The sequence below is a fragment of the Sinocyclocheilus rhinocerous genome, unplaced genomic scaffold, assembly GCF_001515625.1.
Source record: "Sinocyclocheilus rhinocerous isolate Xijiao unplaced genomic scaffold, SAMN03320098_v1.1 scaffold818, whole genome shotgun sequence".
Classification (NCBI taxonomy): Eukaryota; Metazoa; Chordata; class Actinopteri; order Cypriniformes; family Cyprinidae; genus Sinocyclocheilus; species Sinocyclocheilus rhinocerous.
The window spans coordinates 1,528,579-1,551,851 of NW_015664989.1; the positions used below are offsets into that span (position 1 = coordinate 1,528,579).

At 33.7% G+C, this 23,273-nt stretch overlaps 1 protein-coding gene across 1 annotated transcript in view; it reads right to left on the reverse strand.

Annotated features, from left to right (window-relative positions):
* Nucleotides 1-23,273, reverse strand: part of kcnh7 (potassium voltage-gated channel subfamily H member 7) — a 108,456-nt gene that overhangs the window by 15,386 nt on the left and 69,797 nt on the right. Inside the window, exons 7-9 of the mRNA XM_016541455.1 lie at nucleotides 13,476-13,875; nucleotides 11,171-11,370; nucleotides 7,502-7,754 (exon numbers count right to left, since the gene is read on the reverse strand). Of these exons, the coding sequence (XP_016396941.1) occupies nucleotides 7,502-7,754; nucleotides 11,171-11,370; nucleotides 13,476-13,875 (853 nt within the window). The remainder of the gene's footprint in view (nucleotides 1-7,501; nucleotides 7,755-11,170; nucleotides 11,371-13,475; nucleotides 13,876-23,273) is intronic.

Sequence of the window (23,273 nt, forward strand, 5' to 3'; positions counted from 1 at the left end):
GTCTTTAATTCATAAAGTCATGGCATTAAATGTTGCATGCACTGCAAAAAAAATAAATAAAAAAAAATAAATATATATCCTCTGTATTTCTGTCTCATTTTCCAATACAAATAACTAAACGTCCTTGAATCAAGATACCATTACTTGAGATGCAAATGGAATATATTAAGTCTTGTTTTCAGAAATTGAAAATTGAAACTGAAAACATACAAAAATTGTAATAATTTTTTTTTGTTTTTTTTTTTGCTTTTTTTAAGGTAATTGCCAAGCCAACATCTCTTATTTTTATTTAGTTTAACTTGATGTACTACAATTTAAACGGAGATAAAAAATGAATAAAATGTATATAGACATATTAAAAAAAACTACTAAAACTGACAAAAACATAAAACTACTAAAACTTTAACATTTAATTCAAACATAATGTAAAAATATTAATAAACTATAACACCATCTCAGTGAGACTAAAATAACACTGGTTGGAAGTTGTACTTTCAAACTTTGAAGTGCTGCTAATACAAATCAGTATATAGACATTTACATTTAGAGAACATATTGACATAAATTTACCTTCATACAGCCTGCGCTATTTATATTTGCTTTGACCCTTGATGTAAATCAATGATGAACATTCTTGGTTACCTGAGACATTTTTTTTACAGTGCTGTGTTACTTAACAGGAAATTATATTAATTATAAATCATGCTGTGTGTAACTGTAAATGTCTTAGAGTTTTTTTTTTACCATTCTGTGCCCATCATCTGCTATTTCCACCACTTAATAATTTCTATGAAACCTGTAAACTGCATTCACCGGTTCTAACTCTATTGTGACACCAACTCTATAGCGTTTTGCCTGAGCGTAGCAATTATTTTGCCTTTACTAGAATTCAATCAAATGGTTCAATCAAACTAATTTTTGTGTCTGTCCTGTGCGCGGCATATTATTTCTTCTGTGCGGTATATATATATATATATATATATATATATATAAAATGTATATATATATATGTTTATATATATGTTCTAATATAGAACATAATATAACCTCATTGAATAACAACTAGTTGTTCTCTTGCCTTCTTTAAAGGGTTCATCGTCAGGGTTTCTACTGGACATAAAAAGATCTTAAAACATCTTGATTCGCCCTTTCACAAATCAAGGCCTTAAAAAAGGTCTTAAATCTGAGCAGAAAGTCTTTAATTCATAAAGTCATGGCATTAAATGTTGCATGCACTGCAAAAAAAATAAATAAAAAAAAATAAATATATATCCTCTGTATTTCTGTCTCATTTTCCAATACAAATAACTAAACGTCCTTGAATCAAGATACCATTACTTGAGATGCAAATGGAATATATTAAGTCTTGTTTTCAGAAATTGAAAATTGAAACTGAAAACATACAAAAATTGTAATAATTTTTTTTTGTTTTTTTTTTTGCTTTTTTTAAGGTAATTGCCAAGCCAACATCTCTTATTTTTATTTAGTTTAACTTGATGTACTACAATTTAAACGGAGATAAAAAATGAATAAAATGTATATAGACATATTAAAAAAAACTACTAAAACTGACAAAAACATAAAACTACTAAAACTTTAACATTTAATTCAAACATAATGTAAAAATATTAATAAACTATAACACCATCTCAGTGAGACTAAAATAACACTGGTTGGAAGTTGTACTTTCAAACTTTGAAGTGCTGCTAATACAAATCAGTATATAGACATTTACATTTAGAGAACATATTGACATAAATTTACCTTCATACAGCCTGCAGAAACCATGAGAATACAGGACTTTACTTGTCCTTGTGATTTAAAATGCTTTAAGTGGAACAGTAGATTATGTTCGCCTTAACTCTCCTGTCTAGTTTCCATAAACATTAATACTTCAGAAACTGTAAGGATAAAGCCTGACTTACAGAGGAATATTTTACGAGAGCATGTCACTGTAATAATTGCGAACTGAATTTCAATCAGTCTTCTTTCTTTCCTATGTTTGTATACCGAATTGTGATTAGTCTCGTGTTCCTTGCATATACTTAATAATTTATAGCTGCCTTTACTATATTGATTCTTGTGTGCATCTGGAAACAAGACGTGTGTTGAGTGACATGACAGCTGTGATGCAGCATTTCATTACTGCAGAACCAAAGAAATTTATTAAAAAATGAAAAACCTTACCGTACACAACTGTTCATAAGTCTAGGGTATGTAATATTTTAAAATTTTATTAGAGTCTCTTCTGCTCACCAAGGCTGCATTTATTTGATTAAAAAAACTGTAATATTGTGAAATATTATATTACAATTTTAAACTATTGTTTTCTATCTGAATATATATATATATATATATATATATATGTATGTACTGTATATGTGACCCTGGACCACAAAACCAGTCATAAGGGTAAATTTTTTGAAATTGAGATTAATAATAATATAATAAGCTTTCCATTGATGTATGGTTTGTTAGGATAGGACAATATTTGGCCGAGATACAACTATTTCGATCCCAAGAACATTATTAAACGATCGTTCAGGGTTCAACACAAGTTCGACAGCATTTCAGCATAAACAGTCACTTTGTGAGGTTTGAGAACTTTTTCCCCGTGGCCGTCTGCGCTGTTCTTTGTTTTGACCCTATTATGTCACCGGATCAGCCGGCGGATATTCATCTGATGAGAAAACTGTGCTTTTAAACGGCGCTGGAGCTCAGAAACACGCTGCTCTCTGACATCAGGAGTGTTGAAAAGTGCAGGCTAATTACTGTTGCCATTAACTGCACATGTTAAGCTTGTACGGCTCCTGTTTTACACAACACTAGGGGTTTGCTTCAATACACAAACAAATGACTGGAAGATTGTGTTGGGAATAACATACTACCTTTGTACTCTGCAGACTATCTGTGTGCAGTGATTGGGAGAAATCATAACGCTCAATACTGAGGCTGCTCAATCTAGAGCAGCCTTTAGCCCACAATTTATGATATTATTGCGAAATTTGATTGATTTTCATCTTTCCCAATTTAAGCAGATGGAAATATGACTGAAAAAGCCACCGAGGTCATTACCAAGATGGGCACAGAGTGACCTGAATTGCTTTAAGGTATTTTGCTACTACTACTAATACCGTATCCCACAATGCAATGCTTATGACTTAACCTTCCATTTTCATTAGCTGTGATTTTAACATCTGTATTTTGACACATTATTTTATTTGACTGCCAAAAGTTTAAATTTTTACACTAAATTGAATCGTTTTACACTGTGCTGTGTTTAGACTGATTAATGCACAATTTCTGATTTCAAATATTCTAGTGAGTATAACATGTAAAAATCATTTACATTAAGTGTATATACACTACTGTTCAAAGGTTTGAGGTCAGTAAGATTTTTTAAATGTTTGTGTTATTATTAGGGTCGGGTACTGAAAAGCACGTTACGTTTATTTAAAAAAATTACATTATATTACAAAATCACGTTTTACTGTCTGGTTATGTAAGTTAGTTGGACAGAAAAAATAATGTTGTTGCCCTATGTGTAATAACATAGCGTAAAATAAGTGATATATTAGCCTGTTTTAGCGAGATGAGTGATAGCTGCAAAGATACCATTTATCTTTTACACGTTTCCTCGCTTCTTTTTTCCTAAATGGGCTCCTGACAGCTTACCCTCCCACTCTCCCTACTTAACTCACCTTAGTGAAAGTGACTTAAAGGGTTAGTTCATCCAAAAATGAAAATTAGGCTGTGTTTTACTCACCCCCGATGCATCCTAGGTGTATATGACTTTCTTCTTTCAGACGAATCCAGTCAGAGTTATATTAAAAATTGTCTTTGATCTTTCAAGCTCTATCGTTGCACTCAGCGGGTGTTGCAGTGCTTCGGTTCAAAAGACCTGAAATAAAAAGCACCTTTCCATAAAAAAAGTGTCTCACACGGCTCCGGGGGGTGAACAATAATGTGAAACTGAAATGAAAAGTGTTGATTATCTGCTAATGCTGCATCATAATTCTTTTTGCCAATTTATTTATTTATTTATTTATTTACAGTGGTGCGCATTATAACCAATCACACACGATTCCGTTGAGTTTATGAATGCATCAGCCAATCAGAGGTGTTCAGTTGAGTCATCGCTGAAACGCGCGCCTGCTGGCTGAATTCTGCTCTCTCGTGAATTCTCTCATCAGAGTGCAGATATATACGTAGAATGTAAGTAAAAGATTAATTTCACAATGTTGACAACTTCAGTGATTATAACGGGAGGTTTTATTTATTGAATTTCTTTTTTTTCTTGAGAGAGAGAGTTTAAAAGTCATTCATAATGTTCTTTGATAATGCAAATGTTATTTGTCTAAACAAAGAAAGAAGCTGATAAAAAAAATGACAAAAATGCAACAAAACCACTACAACTTTAAAAGTATAATGGAAATGGAAAATTATAAGTAAAACTGAAGTAAAAAATATATTAAAAAAATTAACAAAAATAAAAAAAAAACCTGAAAAAGACATTAAAAAAATGTAATTCCCAAAACTTTGACTAAAATGAAAATGAAAATATAACAATAAAAACTAATTAAACATATTAATAAGAAATATTATAGTATCTCAATGAAATAACATTGTTTATGAAACACATTTTTTTCCGGATTTTCAGGAAGTTCAAAAGAAAAGCATTTATTTGAAATAGATTTTTTTTGTAACATTATAAATGTCTTTACTCTAATTTTTGATCAATTTAATGCATCCTTGCAGAATAAAATAAAACTATTAATTTCTTTTAAAAAAAACTTACTGACCCCAAACCTTTGAGTGGTGGTGTATATGTGTGCATTTGATTTGTTTTAATTAAATTGTATTATCCTGTATTGCATATATCAGCCATAATCTAATTATCAGTATTAGCATCTGCCATTGAAAAACCCATATGGTCGACCACTGCTAGTAATCTAGTATTCAGTCCATTCAGATCAGCTACAATCTACAGTATTTTCTTTTGTTCTTTCATGTTCAGTTGCAATCTATAGGCTGGTAGCTATAAAAAGCCCATTCCAGCTTTGAGCCGGTGCAGTGAGTGCTTTGAAGATGCCAAACACATCCAGCGGGAGCCACTTAAAAGAAATGTCAGAAACCTCTTCTTATCAGACACGGGTTCGAGACACAATGCAGAAACCCAGGCTTGTTTGTAGAATATGCTCATCTGTTTGACATTTAACTGAGAGAACAATAATGTATAGGTTTCAGGAGGCAGGCTCCTCGGCTCTCTGTGTTTAAGCATGTAAGGACAATGGCACATCTGCCCACTGGGAGAAACAGCGTGTGCCCGCTCTCGCTCGCGTTGCTAACCGCCGCATCGGTAAACAACATGTTGAGGCAGAAAGTCCTCCACAGGACGCAGCTGTGACGTGCTAATGTCTGCAGGCCGCTTTCAGCAAACAGCGACTGCACTACTGTCTTTTACTAAAACATCCAGCAAACATCCATCACAAGAAACAAAGAGCACAGTGAGAGATAATGAGACAAAGAAATCATGCAAGGTTTTAAAAATAGTCTACCTCTAATTAAAATAGTCCTTTATAAGTGAAAAAGTGATTCCTTAATTTAATATATATGGCAGGAATATTCAGTTGAAGGTAGAGTAGGCGATTTCGGAGAGGCTAGCAATAGCAAGCTATAGATTTGAAAACATAAGATCTCACCCTCCCTGCAAATCACTCTCCAAAGCCACGCCTCCTCCAAAACACATGACCGCGCACAGGCAGACCAGAGACTAACCAGCAACACGATGAGAGACGGCGTTGGTGGAGGATTTAATGCAACACTGTCAGATTACCTCATGTCTCATTCACCGGTAAGAAAACTTTACAGTACAAAGAGCATAATATTACAATTATAACACCTTCCATTCTCACTGGAACGCGCTGATGATATATCTTGTCTGTGCAAACATGGTGCATGGAGGTATGCAAATATATTTTGACAGGCAGGCAGGACAGCTTATTGTAATGTTCGGACCGAACATTTTGATTGGACGAACATTTTATGGTCCTACGCTTTCCACAGACGATATAAATACATGCAGACCACTTAACTTAGTGATTGCTACCGGGATGTGAAGAGACTTTCAACCAGCATAACAAAAAATGTTTTTGAACCAAATCACCTACCCTGCCTTTAAAGTTACAAGAGATCTACTTTCTGAATTTTCTTCTAAAGGCAACTATATTTGAAGAGTTCATTTGCAAAAACCGATAAACTCCACTTTCACAAAAAAATGAGCTGATTGCCATGCATTATTCTCCACATATAGCGCGATCTGAACCCTAAACACGTTTTGTCCAAAAAGCCGGTTTTGTCCACTTTCAAGGCATCGCGGAGTTCACGTTTTACTGCAGAAGCCGATATGCGCCCTTGTTGTTTTTGAGCAGAAGCCGATAAGTCCACTTTAGCGAATCAGCGCGCTGTATTCAGGTCAGGTGACAAGGCTACTTTCACTTTGAAAAGACGTGCTAGCTGAGAGGAGTTTCGTCAAAGCTGACTAAAAGTGATCGAGGATGGATCATTTCGACGAACTTGATGAACCTGTGATATCTTCTTCAGGGCGAAAAGAAAATAAAAGCTGAAGCGTTTTCACGGAACCTTGCAAAAGCAGTGCGTTACAATGGTGAGGAAAAAGCTCCGTGTATTGCGTGTAATCACATCCATACAGTTTGTGATCAGAACAACAACAACAACGTTTGTCAGGCATCTACGTTGTCATCTGAGGAGATTACAAAGATTAAACAAGTGTTTTTTAAAACTCTAACACATGAAATGTGGAGTTATCTGCTTTTGCCAAAAACGACTGTTGGAGTTATCTGCTTTTGCTATAAAACAAACTTTTAATATGTTAAAAAAACATACTTTCAATTAACTTTAATTTAGTAAAAAAACCTATATTTGTTTAAGTTATTATTACGGAATGCGCAATAAAAAAAATGTGATTTCTGAAAAAAAAAAAAAATTATTGAGTTATCAGTTTTTGCAAATGAACTCTTCATTTATATTAATTCTTGCTGTTTCTTTTAAACACTACCACTCAAGAGTTTGGGGTCAGTAAGATTTTTGAAAGAAACAAATACTTTTGTTCAGCAAGGATGCATAAATTGATCAATAGTTACAGTAAAGGCATTTATAATGGTACAACAGATTTCTATTTCTATTTCTATTTCAAATAAATTTTTATTTTTTTACTTTCTATTCATCAAATATATGTGTTAATAAATTATTGCAATTTAATTTATTAATTCATCTTCGTTCAAAAGGCACATGCTGGGAGCTGCATTGCAGAAGCGATATTTCAACTATTTCAGCAATAAATATTTTGCATCCAATTATTTAGATACTATATAATATATTATTAAACTCAGTCTTTCTTGCATTGTTAGTCATGGATTATGGATTTTATTCAATGTAATTTTCCTTGTGTTTCTTTTAAAACAAGCTCATGCTCTCTTACCCAGAATGGCCACCACTATATCGTCCTTGAGTATCTCGATGGATCCTCCAGACAGGAAGTAGAGCGCGGTGAGGACGTCCCCGCAGTGCATGAGTGTATCTCCAGGAGGAGCATGGGTGGTTTTGAAGCGCATGGCGAGAGCACGCAGACATCCTTGAGTCGCACCTCTGAAAGCCTTACATCCCTGAAGGAGACTGTGGTTCAGATGGAGACAGATATCTGCCTGTAAACACTCAGGAAAGCCTTTCAAGACCTGCAGAGAGATGCCAGAATGAGGTGACACTCGAGGTGAAAAACACTCTTTCAGCTCCACCACTGAAGATTAAAGCATGTACATTCATTAGTGCAGACACTATCTACAATTACACTCTTTGTTATTCTGTAATGTTATGGGCTCCGTTCCAAAACATAGAGAGATGCCTTACTGTTCACCATGTGAAACCAAAAATAAATAGAATAACAATAGAAAACTAATAATAATAATTATAAGAAATTGTGCTACCATTCGAAAAATTCTGATTGGTAAATTTTTACATTTTTTTTGAAGGAACTCTCTTCTGCTCAAGGCTGCATTTATTTGATCAAAAATATGGTAAAAACTGTAATATTGTGAAATGTTTTCTATTGTAACATTTTAAGATGTAATTTATTCCTGTGATCAAAGCTGAATTTTCAGCATCATTACTCCAGTCTTCAGTGTCACATGATCTTCAGAAATCATTCTAATATGCTGATTTGCTGCTCGAGAAACATTTCTGATTATTATCAGTGTTGAAAACAGTTGTGCTGCTTCATATTTTTGTGGAAACCAGGATACATTTTGTTTTTCAGGATTCTTTTATTAATAGAAAGTTCAAATGAACAGCATTTATTTATTTATTTGGATGGACATTTTCACTCAGCTTTTTCAATGCATTATGGCCTTAAAATTTGTCCAAAAGAAGAGGCATCTGCCTTTTTGAACTGCCTTCATGTCAGAAGCGTTTTTATGATGCTTTAAAAGTGACAGTTCACTCGGTTTTGGAACAGAGTCCTGGTGTTGAGAGTGTTTTTCCACGGCTAATGAAATTATTTTGCATTATGATGTTTCTGCCAATGTATTCATGTGGTTAAAGTGGCAAGAAAGAGACTTTAAACTAGGCAGACTAATGTTCCAAGTGTCAATTATTGTGCTCATATTAGCGGCGCAATCGTCAATTAAAAGGGATGAAATAATGAGGGTTCAATAATGGCTAACAGAGAAGATTCAGTTTCTTAGTAACAGCAGACTGGCTTTAACAAGGGCAACTTTTAATCTTTGAGTCTCATCTAAATCAGATTGGCTGCCATAGACCCCCATCTAATGTATGCTAATTCATGCAGCATAAAATATATGCTGCGGCTGGGCGATATACTGGATATTTGCAATATATTGACTTGATTGTGTTGGAAACACATGATTATAAGTACTAGGATATAAAAGTGGTCTGGTCGTTATTTGATTTTTTTTTTTTTATTATTGTTTAATTTTTAAATACTAATATATGCATCAAACATCATAAACAGGCTGAATTTTAATTTTTTTTTATAAAATAAGTTATATTGCCCAACTCAAAAATATAAATTTTTTAGACTTTTTATTTGGTCATTATTATTATTATTATTATTATTATTATTATTGTTTTTGTTTCTTAAAGATAGTATCACAAAAATAAATAAATAAATAAATATACAATAATTATTATTATTATTATTTTTTTTTATTGTGATGATTTTGATGCACCTTTTATTTGGTAATTATTTTATATTTATTTGTTTATTTTTTATTATTTTTATTTAGTTTCTTAAAGTATCTTGAGAATAAATATTTATATTGATATGCATCAAATATTATCCAAAGGCAGACTTTTTTTTTTTGTTATATCACCCAGCCCAAAATTGTTTATTTGCGAGTTGTGATAATGTTGACTCTTTTTTTTTTCTTTCTTTCTTTCTTTCTTTCTTTCATAAATATTAAAATATGCATCAAATATCATCAAATGGCTGTAAAAAATCATAAAATGGTTATATATTTTTTGGAAATTCTGATGCACTTTTTATTTGGCTATTTATTTATTTATTAAAATTGTATTATATTTTTTAAAGACAGTATCACAAGAATAAATATAAAGATATGCATAAAATATCATCAAATGGCTGAAAAAAAAGGATAAAATAAGTTATATTATAACTTAAGTTATATTTCCCAGCCCAAAAATATTTTTTGGTAACAAGCATTTCCTGCTAAGAGCCCTTGAAGGAGAGTGCTAAAGATGCACTGTGTAACTGAGATGAGCAGAGTGAAGGCTGATGTGCATGAGAGAGTCTCTAGAGCTGAGACTGAGTGTATATAAATACCTCCTGCTCTTCCCAGCGCGACGAGGTCGTTCCATTTCATATGAGGCAGACATGGAGAGAGAAAGGTGTTGCTTTCAGTACAAACACTCACACATTTACACAGATGAACATTTCAGAGATCGTTGAGAGGAATAGTTCAGCCAAAAATGTGAACAAAAACGTTTAGTTGTATGCAATGTTATATTAGCATCATTAAGATACTATTATAGTTGTTATTATTTTGAATATTTTGAATTAGGGTTTTTCTGTTTTTATTTTCATTTTAAAGTTTTAGCAATTTTGTTGTGTGCTTTTGTGTATAGTTTTTTTTAAATTTTTTTTATTAAATTTCTATTTCAGTTTTAGTTATAAAAACAGGAAATGTTGCCTTTACATCAAGCTGGCATAAAGTATGTTTAAGGTGTTTTAATATTTTATTTTATTTCAGATATAGTTGTTATTATTTTGAATATTTTGAAGTAGGGGTTTTCTGTTTTCATTTTCATTTTAAAGTTTTAGCAAGTTTGTTGTGTGCTTTTGTGTATAGTTTTTTTAAATTTTTTTTTTATTATATTTCTATTTCAGTTTTAGTTATAAAAACAGGAAATGTTGCCTTTACATCAAGCTGGCATAAAGTATGTTTAAGGTGTTTTAATATTTTATTTTATTTCAGATCAAATGTATTTTATTCCAAATTTATTTGTGTTTTTTAATATTATATTTTATTTTAGATACAAATTATTTATTCATTTGTATTAACTATAATAACCCTGGTTGTATGAGATAATTCTATTGATAATTATTGTTTTATGGTGTGTTTTTTTTTTTTTTACAGATGTGGTCACTATGAAATTTCTCTTGCATTCCACAGAAAAATAACAGCATGTGGGTTTACAACAACATTAAAATAAGTAAATAATGGAAAGAAAAAAAGATAGATAGATAGATAGATAGATAGATTTTTTTTACTAACAAATAAAATATTTAATCTTTATTATGTGTAAGTTTATTTTGACTTTAAAATTAATTTTAAAATTAATTTAATTTTTATTTTACATTTACTCTTTAATTGGCTTCTCATGAACCCCAGTTTGGGAAACCCTGGCTTAGCAGACTGACAAAAACAATGTGATTTTTTTTGTTTTATGATGTTTTGAACTGACCTTATGCAATGCCCTGCCTTAAAACATCATTGACCAATCCTATCTTAGTGAAGGATCAATTCAGATAACATAAAGATTGGAAAACACATGTGCAATGAAAATGCCATGGCTAAAATGGTTGAATAACTAGACTGTGATGCCTGAGACGCACCATGTTCAGGTCGATGCCGTTGGTGTAGGTCCACGAGTGCTGGAAATACTCCTCCAGCCTCTGTCTGAGCGGGTTTGGGATCTGGTGGAAACGGATGAACTCTTTCACGCGGAGCATCTGCATGTGGTACCGCGCCGTTCCCGAATACAGCCGCTGGATGATGGCAGAAACGTTCCCAAAAATACTGGCGTACATCAAAGCTGGAGAGGACGGGACAGTGTCACACAGATTAAAGCTAATGCCAGGTACATTTAGCCTGTGGAGGCCAATTTAGATCAAATCAGCAGTGTTTCCTTTGTATATTATTATTAATATTATGCATGAGGTGTTATTTAGCAGCTAGAGGGATGATGGGATAGATTGTTGACCTCGGACCTCGGTCACATTTTTAAAGACCTCATAAATTATTTAATGAAATTTTTTTTATAAAATGGTCAATTTTGAATTCTATCTATCTATCTATCTATCTAATGTTTATGTATCTATCTATCTATCTATTGTTTATCTATCTATCTATCTATCTATCTATCTATCTATCAATCTAATGTTTATGTATGTATGTATCTATCCATCTATCTATCTATCTATCTATCTATCTATCTATCTATCTATCTATCTATCGAATATTGACTAAGTATTTTTGTGTATTATGCATTTAAAAAAATGCTTCAAAAAATATGTAATAAAATACTAAATTTTTAATTCAATATGGATCTTTCTTTCTTTTTCTTTCAAAATGTACTATCTAAATAGCTTTGTGTAATGCATTTTATTTACATTTATCCACAAATAGCAGAAATGTAAATAAAAATGTATAGTGCACAAAATAAGTCAATTTTTAATTTGATTCAAAAAATGGATCTTTCTTTCTTTCTTTCTTTCTTTTTCTTTCTTTCAAAATGTACTATCTAAATAGCTTTGTGTAATGCATTTTATTTACATTTATCCACAAATAGCAGAAATGTAAATAAAAATGTATAGTGCACAAAATAAGTCAATTTTTAATTTGATTCAAAAAGGTTATTTATTAAAAAATTCAAAATGTATTATTAAATATCTTTGTGTGTTTTGCATTTTTATATACATTTATGCATAAATAGCAGAAATTTGTATTTGCATTTATGCATAAACGCCATAAATGTAAATAAAAATGCATTGTGCACAAAAATATTTTATAAATTTAGTAAACTTTGAATTAGATTAAAATGGATGTTTGTTTGTTTCCGTAATTACCTGCCTTCCTGCCAATAGTCTTTAGTTATGTCACAGCCGTGAAACATGACCTGTCCCTGAGTGACTCATTAATATTTCATAAATATTTTCATCAGTAGTTTTACAGTAAATTAATCTGCTCTAATATATTTTTGTCAGCATTTAACAGTACACTAGCTGGGCTAAAGACTGACAGACATGGATTAAAGATGATGTAATGTGGTCTTTAAATGGAAAAGACAATAAACATATTGATTTTCAGCATTGTTTCCAAGTATTAGAATTCATCTGCTAGATTGAAACGGAGATTAGTTATATCAGGATGAATAGTTTACAGATGCCTGGGTCATTTCTGATTCAGTGCAGGCGTCTCGGGACATGCATCTCAACCAAATTTTCCTCTCAAAATCATAAGAATATTAATTTAACATGTTTTCTTATACCTTGTGAAGTTTTGCGACAGTATACCACCGTTCAAAAGTTTGGGAACGGTGATGTTTTCTCTAAAGATGTCACCAAGGCTGCATTTAATTGATTAAAAATACAGTCAAAACAGTGATACTGTGAAATATTATTACAGTTTAAAATATCTTTGTAATATATTTGAAAATGTAATTTATTTCAGTGATGCAAATCTGAATTTTCTGTTCAAGAAACGTTTATTATTATTGTCTATGTTGAAAACAGTTAGTTGAAAAAGAGTTATGCATTTTTCAGGATTCTTTGATAAATAGAAAGTTCTGCATTTATTTGAAACGGAAATCTTTTGTAAAATTATAAATGTCTTTCCTGTCACTTTTGCTCAAACTGCATCCTTGCTGAATAGCAAACCAAACTTTTGGATGGTAGTGCATATATTGCTTTTATTACGCATACATCATGCTTTTATTAGTGTATATATTGTCATTTTCCTCCAAACATTACACTTTTGTCATTATTTACTCATCGTAATGTTGTTTTTTTTCCATGGAAACTTTCTCCTTTTGTGTTTCTCGTGAAAAATAACATATTGGTTTGGGACATCAAGAGTGTGAATAATGGTGACAGAATTTAAGCTATTTGCGTAAATACAGAACATGTTTTTCAGACTTACATCCGATGAGCATGACGCAGATGGAGAAGATCTTCTCAGAGTTGGTGTTCGGAGACACGTTTCCAAAGCCCACGCTGGTCAGCGAGCTGAACGTGAAGTACAGCGCGGTCACGTATTTATCCTTTATGGACGGCCCAGAGCAGTGCTCAGTAGAGTTGCATCTCTTCCCGAGGGACACCTCGAGATTGTCGAGCCAGCCGATCTTATGCTCCAGGTACGGTTTCTCCACATTTCCAATGGCGTACCAGATGCAGGCCAGCCAATGGGCGATCAGAGCAAATATACACATGAGCAGCATGAGAACCGCTGCGCCGTATTCAGAGTAACGGTCCAGCTTCCTGGCAACACGAACCAGTCGGAGGAGCCGCGCCGTCTTCAACAGGCCAATCAGAGTGGTCGTCTTGGGAAAGAGAGAAGGTGTGCATTAGTTACATTGCAAACTGTTTGGGTTTTACCAAGAAAGACTGGCTTAATAATCATTTGACTCATTCAGGCTCATTTTGTTGCTTTCTCATAGACTCCAAAACCTAGTGAACTGCATGTTAAGACCCAAAACAAAGGCTGTCCCAGAATTTAGGTGCAGTTTGGGTGATTTTTTTTTTTCTCTCAGCTCATAGCAAAGCATAATGGGATTGTTTTTTTGTTTTTTTTTCCAAGAAGGATAAATGCCTTAGAATTTGTCCAAAAGACATCTTTCTATTGCAAATGAAAAAGAAATGAAAATAATAAATATTCATACAATAAAGAAAAATATTGATTAAAAGAGTTTAACTCAAAATTCACAGTTTATTAAATATTTTTGTGTACTATGCATTTTCATTTACAATTAGATTTATACAGTAGCCAGAAATGCAAATGTAATCAAAAATGCATGGTACTAGTGCTGGGCGGTATACCGGTTCATACCGAATACCGGTTTTTATTTTTGTTATGATATGAATTTTGAAAATACCGCAATACCGGTATATGTCACTTAAACAACGTTCGGAACGCGACACTGTTTGAAAGGGGTGTTGCACTGTGGTGTGATATAAATTTTTGGTCATACCGCCCAGCACTACATGGTACACAAAAAATATTTCATAAATTAGTCGGTTTGAATCAAATTTAAAATGGATTTTTGGTAGATTTTTTTTTCTCTTAGCCCATTGCAATGCATTATGGGATTTTGTTTTTCCAGGAAGGATAAATGTGGTACTGCCTTAATAGTTTTCCAAAAAGATCTCTATTGCAAACAAAAAATATTTCATGCAATAATAAAAAATATTTATTAAAACATTTTAATCTAATTCAGAATTGATTATTTTATATTTTGTGTACTGTTCATTTTATGCTTATTAGCATATTAGGTCATTAAATTAGAAACATGCTAATTTAAAACTCTACTGAAATCAATTATGAGTCAAGTATCCCATGCACTTTCTGTCATTTATAAATGACAGTTTATAAATGAAGAGTCATTCAGTCACTTATGAGGGTCCAGTTCAGTCAGCTGGCTATGTAGTCAGCTCACTTGGGTTTGGAACACAGCCATGGTCTTTTATAGCTTTAATTATCCACAGTTAACTGTATCAGAAGAGCCGGAACACACTGTATCCTAATATACCCAAAGCTCATATCTGTAATGTCTGTGCACGACTGCCTCACTAATTAATATTTTGATAACCGTGTTTAATTTTAGCCCATTACACACTGCTTGTGCCTGCTAACACCAGAGATCCATCTCATCAAACATTTCACACCGCGAGGATAAAATAAACACCCGACATGAGAGACGCAGCTAATGAGTTTTATCTCTGTATCTCATCCAGCTCTCGCGTTACCAAACTGAGAAGCAAAGAGATAAATCCTCATTTGCAGGTGAAGTCAGTTCACTAGATGAAGACAAGGTCCCTGTGAGCCGACAGCAGGCACAGTCTCATCCGAAACGGCTCCTTCAACATCTTCACTCGTCCCCTGGTGGGAGATCATTTGTTTAGCTGACAATTATTCAGTGGCCTCACAAAGCGAGGTCAGGACCCAAGCCGGGTATTTTTAGAATACGTCTTAATAGATGCATCTGGCAGCAATGCTTAGCATGCATACTAGTGCTGACAGTGTGTTAGTGAGCTAGTATGTGGAGTGAAGCACGTGGGTTTTTTGTACTCTCACGTTGAGAAGTGCGGACACGGGCCCTGCTGCATCTGTCATGAGTGGCCCATTAAAAACTCATTAGCAGATACCATTCGCAACGAATCACGCTTTTGAGTTATAGCTGGACATAGCGATAGGATGGACGCTCAATTATACTGATGGTTCATCAAGCTTGACCTCACATGACTGGCCTATACTTTAAATTCCAGTGTTTAACTGGAGTAAAGTTCGAACGCAAAATTTGATGCCGGTTGACAAAGCTTCAGAAGGTTTTACTCAGTGAAAGTCAATAAAATGTTACTAACATGATTAGCACAATGCTAGCATGTATCTATGATAACATGCTTATCATGATTTAGCACATTTCTAGCATGTTGCTAACATAGCACATTGCTAACATGTTTCTAATTAGTATTATTATGTTACTAAGATGTTTTAGCACATTGTTACCCTGATTTAACATGTTTCTATCAGGATTTAGCATTGTTAGCATGTTTCTATTATCTTGGTGCTAAGATGTTTTAACACTGTTAACATGATTTAGCATTCTGTTACCATGTTTCTAGCATGTGTCTATCATGGTTTAGTACATTGCTAACATGTTTCTAACATCTATTAAGTTGCTGACACGATTTAGCACATTGCTAGCATGTTGCTAGAATGTTAAGTATGTTGCTACCGTGTTTTTATCATGATCTTTCACATTGTTAACATGTTTTCTAACATGTATTAAGTTGCTAACATGTTTTAGCACATTGATAACATGTTTTATCATGTTGTCAACATGTTTCTAACATGTTTTAGCGTTTTGCTAACATGTTTCTAATATAATGTATTAACATATTGCTAACATGATTCAGCACATTGCGAGCATGTTACTAAAATGATTTAGCATTTTGCTAACATGTTTAATATGTTGCTAGCATGTTTCTATAACACATTGTTAGCATGTTTCTAACATGTATTATCATATTGCTATCATGTTTTTAACATATTTAGAATGTTGTCACCATTTTTCTAACATGTAATAACATGTTGCCAGTATTTTTCTATCGTGATTTAGCATTCTGCTAGCATGTTTCTAACATGTATAAGCACATTGCTAGAATGTTTTATCATGCTGTTAACATGTTTCTAGCAGGTTTTAACAGATTGCAGGCATGCTTTAGCATGATACAAGCATGTCTGTAACATTTTCTAACATATTGCTAGCATGTTTTAGCATCTTGCTAACATGTTATGTCAGGCCAACATAATTATCCATCAAAAACACATGTCCTGCGGACGGTTTATACTGTTTGACATTAAAAGTGTGAACCTATATAAGTGTTTATATGTACAGATGTGTCATAAAAGCCTGTCAAATATGATTCAAGGGCCTCATTCAAACTATGGTCATCGCTAGTGTGGTCAAGCCCTTCATCTGAATGCTGTAAATGAGATGCATCCTGTAGTCACCTGCCATCTGTCTGGCCCAGCTCATTCTCTAAGTAGTACACAAACACACATAAACACACACACACACACACACACACAGGTTTGTTTTTGTAAAAAGTGGGGACATCCCATAGGCATAATGGTTTTTATACTGTACAAACCGTATGTGCTATTGCCCTACACCAGTGGTTCTCAACCTTTTTTTCCACCGGGCCGCACTATGGTCCAAGTGCAAGTCTCGCGGATTTAATATTATAGCCTAAATATTATGATATTTAATCGATTACATTCATTGAAATAAATAAATAATTCTACTCCCAATAAATAACACCCAATTTTGTGAAATTCGGCTCGAAAGGAGTAACAGCACAATCATAGGCGGAGTTTCACTTTTGTGCGTGTGGGGGGGCACCCACTGGCAGACGAGCCACGAGCACTTTTTTATATGTTCTACATATTTATGTAACACATATTCTACATTAAAAAATTAATTTAGAATGAACAATAACTGCTGTACAAAGAGATAGGCGTAATGGTTTTTCTACTGTACAGACCGTATATTCTATTGCCCTACACCAACCCTACCCCTAAACCTACCCCTCACAGGAAACTTTCTGCATTTTTAGATTTTCAAAAAACTTCATTCTGTATGATTTATAAGCTTTTGTACCCGTGGGGACCACAATTTAGGTCCCCACCGTGACACGAGTCCCCATGAGTCTGTGTGTAGTCACCAGTATATATAAATATATATACCAGTAAGTCCCCACCAGTATATATAAACCAGTACACACACATATCACATTCTGACCACTGACCACAGATCAAATCCTTCTGTCTGACCACAGAGGCATCAGCTGAGCATAAAGCTCCCTCAGTGGCACTGCATTTGTGTAATGCAGAATGTCAGATTCTTAATGAAGACAAAAGCCTTTTAGTGCCAGAAAGAAAGGATGAATTATTAGATGCTGAGTGATGGTTTCTTGTCAGTGCACTATTCCTGGGTGGGGAAATATAGCCAAAACTATATATATATTTGAGCCTTTTTATGATACTTGATATATATGCAAAAAGTTTGGGGTCAGTAAGATGTTTTTTTTTTTTTAAAGCAAGGATGCATTAAATTGTTTTCAACATTGATAATAATAAATGTTTCTTGAGCAGCAAATCAGCATATTACTGTTGAATGATTTCTGAAGGATCATGTGACACTGGAGACTGGAGTAATGATGCTGATTACAGGAATAAATTTCATTTTACAATATATTAACAAAAAAAAAGAAAAGTTATTTTAAATTGGTGAGCATAAGAGACTTCCTTCAAAAAATTCTTACTGACCCCAAACTTGTGTTCCAATTATTGAATGTAAGAAATAAAATACATAAGAAGAGTTGATAAGTTTGGTTGCATTGTGTGATTCAGTAAATATAGTAAATATGGATGTTTATGAATATGTTTTGTTATACTAGTAAATATATTAATATTATTACAGGTAAAGTGTTCAAAATATGTCATTTATTTTGCATAGGCAGCATACACAAAATATGTAATAAAATAGTACATTTAAAAAAAATATTAAACTGTTTTAATATATATATATATAGTGGAGATCAAAATTAGACGACAACCTACAATTTCCCAAATGGTCACTGCTTAGTCCTATTTGTAGTTATCCTAACAGGAGTAGAAGGGCAGTTTTTTAAGCATATTTCATAAATTAATTGTATTCTGAAGCACAGTATAAAAAAACTTAAATGAGATATTTGAAAAAGAACTCTGATCAAAATTAGAGATGATGTATTTGCATTACAATTTAAAAATGTTCACAGAGACCTTGTGGAATTTATATATTAAAAGATTTCAGGAAAAAAAAAGTAAGTAAATATTGATGTTTATGAATATGTTTTGTTATACTAGTAAATATATTAATATTATTACAGGTAAAGTGTTCAAAATATGTCATTTATTTTGCATAGGCAGCATACACAAAATATGTAATAAAATAGTACATTTAAAAAAAATATTAAACTGTTTTAATATATATATATATAGTGGAGATCAAAATTAGACGACAACCTACAATTTCCCAAATGGTCACTGCTTAGTCCTATTTGAAGTTATCCTAACAGGAGTAGAAGGGCAGTTTTTTAAGCATATTTCATAAATTAATTGTATTCTGAAGCACAGTATAAAAAAACTTAAATGAGATATTTGAAAAAGAACTCTGATCAAAGTTAGAGATCACTTACACATACCTCCAAGTTACTGGTGTTAATCTGCTAATTTCCTTAATTATAAAACAAACCCTATTTAACATGCAAGCATTCCTCTAATTTTCTCTGAGATTGCAAGACGGCGGGCCGCTCTGAGTTGACTGAAATCCTGCGACAGGAGGTGGTCCAGATGAAGGCCAAAGGCATGACACTTTCAGCCACTGCAAGAGAAGCTGGTCATTCCAAAACTGGGATTTCTCAAATACTGCAGCTTTACAATGACATTAAAGGGGTCATATGATGCGATTTCAATTTTTCCTTTCTCTTTGAAGTGTTACAAGCTCTTGGTGCATAAAGAAGATCTGTAAAGTTGCAAAGACTAAAGTCTCAAATCCAAAGAGATATTCTTTATAAAATTTAAGATTCAGCCACACCTACCTAAAACGGCTCGTTCTAACACGCCCCCAACTGGGGGTAGACTGAACCAAAAGTGCATAAAGTAGAAAGTGAAAGGTGGAGGAGGAAGTGTCATGGTTTGAGGGATGTTTGGGTCTAACCCTAACCCATGTTGATCAGAACCTCCTTCAGCAAGATGCGGTTCCTTCCCTGCAAGCATCTCCCAATCAGCCAAAGACAATGTCCTCGTCACACTGCAAAACGGGTAAAGCAGTTCCTTGAAGCCAAGAACACTGAAATAATGAAATGACCGGCCCAGAGTCCTTAACCCAGATTGAAAATCTCTGGAAAATCCTTGGGACAAAGTTATGGCTAAGAAACCCACTACAGTCACCGAACTATGGAAGAGAGTGTAAAAAGAGTGGAGAGATCACTGCAGCTCAGTGTGAGGAACTAGTGATGTCCAGTGGCCCCAGATGTGCTGAAGTCAATCAAAGCAGGGGCCTCTACACTTCCTACTCATTTCTGACAGCTGTAACTAGGGCTGGACGATATGGCCAAAATTGATATCACGATATATTTCTTAATTTCGGTCGATACGATATAATTCCGATATCGATATGAATACACTATTTATCTGAAATAGAAATCTTTTGTAACATTATAAATGCCTTTATCATCACTTTTGATCAATTTTAAGCATCCTTGCTAATATTAAACATTTTAAATCTACTTGACTACACTGAATGTTTGGTTGTTCAAAATGAGAAATTATGATTCCTCTGACTGCAAAGAAATCACACTTTTCATACATTTCAGAGCACATATACATAAATACCAAGATTTTTTTTAGCTCTTTCTCACAGCTCCAGTTGCGACCAGAGACAGATGTGTGAGCGCCTGCAGTAAAAACAAGCGCAGATGCAGAGAGCGTGAGGTTTGTTAACTGGGTGATGGCTGGAGCTCTACAACCTTTTTCAGACAAACGTGTGAATGTGAAACCTCTGGGAAAATATAACCTGAACAAAAGCAATATACTTATATAAAACCAAGCAGCGAAACCCCTCCATAGTCTAAAAATATACACTGCATGCCATCAAATAATGACATGCTGACATTTCCAGTAGGTCTTAATCTATAATTCTTTAATATTTTAAAAGCCATTGTCTGTGTTTCTTGTCCTTAGGTTGTAAATGGCTCTGACAGAGTAGCTGTCACTGGAACAGACCACAAAGTGGTGAAACCATATGCACCAATGTGCCAAGAGCTCATGATAGGCCATTGACGGACATGCCCACATAAACAAGCGAGGAAAGGAGCCAACTGGCGTGCCAGTGATTCAGCCTGCAAGCTGTTCAAACATCAGTTTTCTCTTTCCTCTCTCTCTCTCTCTCATCATAATCATTGACTCCCATTTGGTAAGCCGCTAATCCAAATAAATGGATTCAGAAATTAAGGCCATTCAAAAAAAGAGGGAAAAACAACATACAGTATATTCTGATACTGTAATCCCTGATTCACTTTCTGTCCTCTGCAAAGTGCTAGATCTGATCTGTATAATGGACACGGTACAAACAAATAATAAATTGCTAAACAAATAGGTCTCAAACTATCGGCCTGTAAGATTGTTTTATGCAGACCCACATGTGTTAAAGGAATAGTTCACTCAAAATGAAAAGTTGCTGAAAATGTATTCACTCTCAGGCCATCCAACATGTAGATGAGTTTGTTTCTTCATTTGAACAGATTTGGAGAAATGTAGCATTACATCACTTGCTCAGCAATGGATGCTCTGCAGTGAATGGGTGCCGTCAGAATGAGAGTCCAAACAGCTGATAAAAACATCACAATAATCCACAAGTAATCCACACCACTCCAGTCCATATCTGGTGAAGCCAAAAGCTGGGTGTTTATAAGCAACATTGAGACACTGTAACTTTAAACCATTACTTCTGACTAAAATACGAGTCCTCTATCCATGATATTGCTTCCACCAGTGAAAACATAGTTTTGTCTGAATCAGGAGAGAAATCTGCTGCACAGATCAAGCATGGTTTACAAGTGAAAATAGTCCAAACCAGTTCTAAACAAATATGTCAGTGGATTTTGATTGTGAGAGACAACAGGAGATGGACTTTTCACTGGAGGAAGCGTATGTATTATGGACTCGTATTTTGGCTAGAAGTGATGGTTTAAAGTTAAAATGCCTTACATGTTTCTTGCAAACATGCAGTTTTCCACTTCACAAAATGTTAACTGATGGACTGGAGTGGTGTGGATTACTTGTGGATTATTGTGATATTTTTATCAGCTGTTTGGACGGCAATTCTGACGGCACCCATTCACTGCAGAAGATCCATTGCTGAGTAAGTGATGTAATGCTAAATTTCTCCAAATCTATTCCCATGAAGAAACAAACTCATCTACATCTTGGATGGCCTGAGGGTGAGAACATTCTCAGCAAATTTTCATTTTTAGCTGAACTAGTCCTTTAAATGTTTATCCCTAAATATGGCCCACAAATCTTTTTTTTTTTTAATGTTTTTAGTTGTTTTCTTAACATATAGCCTAAAGTGTAGTTACTTCAGTTCCAAATGTTTATGTAGCTCATCTGATGGTAATTGTAACACCAAAGTCATGGATTTGATTTCTAGTGAACATGAACATTCTCAGCATTTTTAGCTGAACTAGTCCTTTAAATGTTTATCCCTAAATATGGCCCACAAATCTTATTTTTTTTTTTTTAATGTTTTTAGTTGTTTTCTTAACATATAGCCTAAAGTGTAGTTACTTCAGTTCCAAATGTTTATGTAGCTCATCTGATGGTAATTGTAACACCAAAGTCATGGATTTGATTTCTAGTGAACATGCATAATGATTAAATTCCAGATATATTAAATGCATTTTGAGTTCTGCCAAATGCATGTACTGCCATTCAAGAGTTTGGAAAGATTTTTTTAAAAGAAATTAATACTTTTGTTTATCAAGGATTAATTAAATTAATCACAAGTAATAGTAAAGACATTTATAAAAGATTTGTATTTCAAATAAATGTTGTTCTTTTGAACATTCAAAGAATATTGAAATAAATGTATCAAAAATACGAAGCAGCACAACTGTTTTCAACACTGATAATAATCAGAAATGTTTCTTGAGCAGCAAATCAGCATCTTAGAATGATTTCTGAAGGATCATGTGACACTGAAGACTGGAGTAATGATGCTGAAAATTCACAGGAATAATTACATTAAAAAATATATTCGAATAGAAAACAGCTATTTTAAATTGCAATGATATTCCACAATATTACAGTTTTTACTGTGTTCTTAATCAAATAAATGCAGCCTTGATGAGCAGAAGAGACTTTTTTCAAAAACATAAAAAAATCTTACCAACCCCAAACTTTTGAATATAGGCCAGGGCTCTACAGTGCGACCATTTCAGTCGCATTTGCGACTGAAAACTACTGCGTGCGACTATGAAACAATATTTAGGAGCACCTGTGTGACTGACCCGATCCAGCATATTTGTGTTTACGCTGAGGGAGCTTCAAAGGTTCTAATATAGGTACGTGTTTCTGCAGCGTTGAGTAATGTATCACAGACATATCTCATGAATC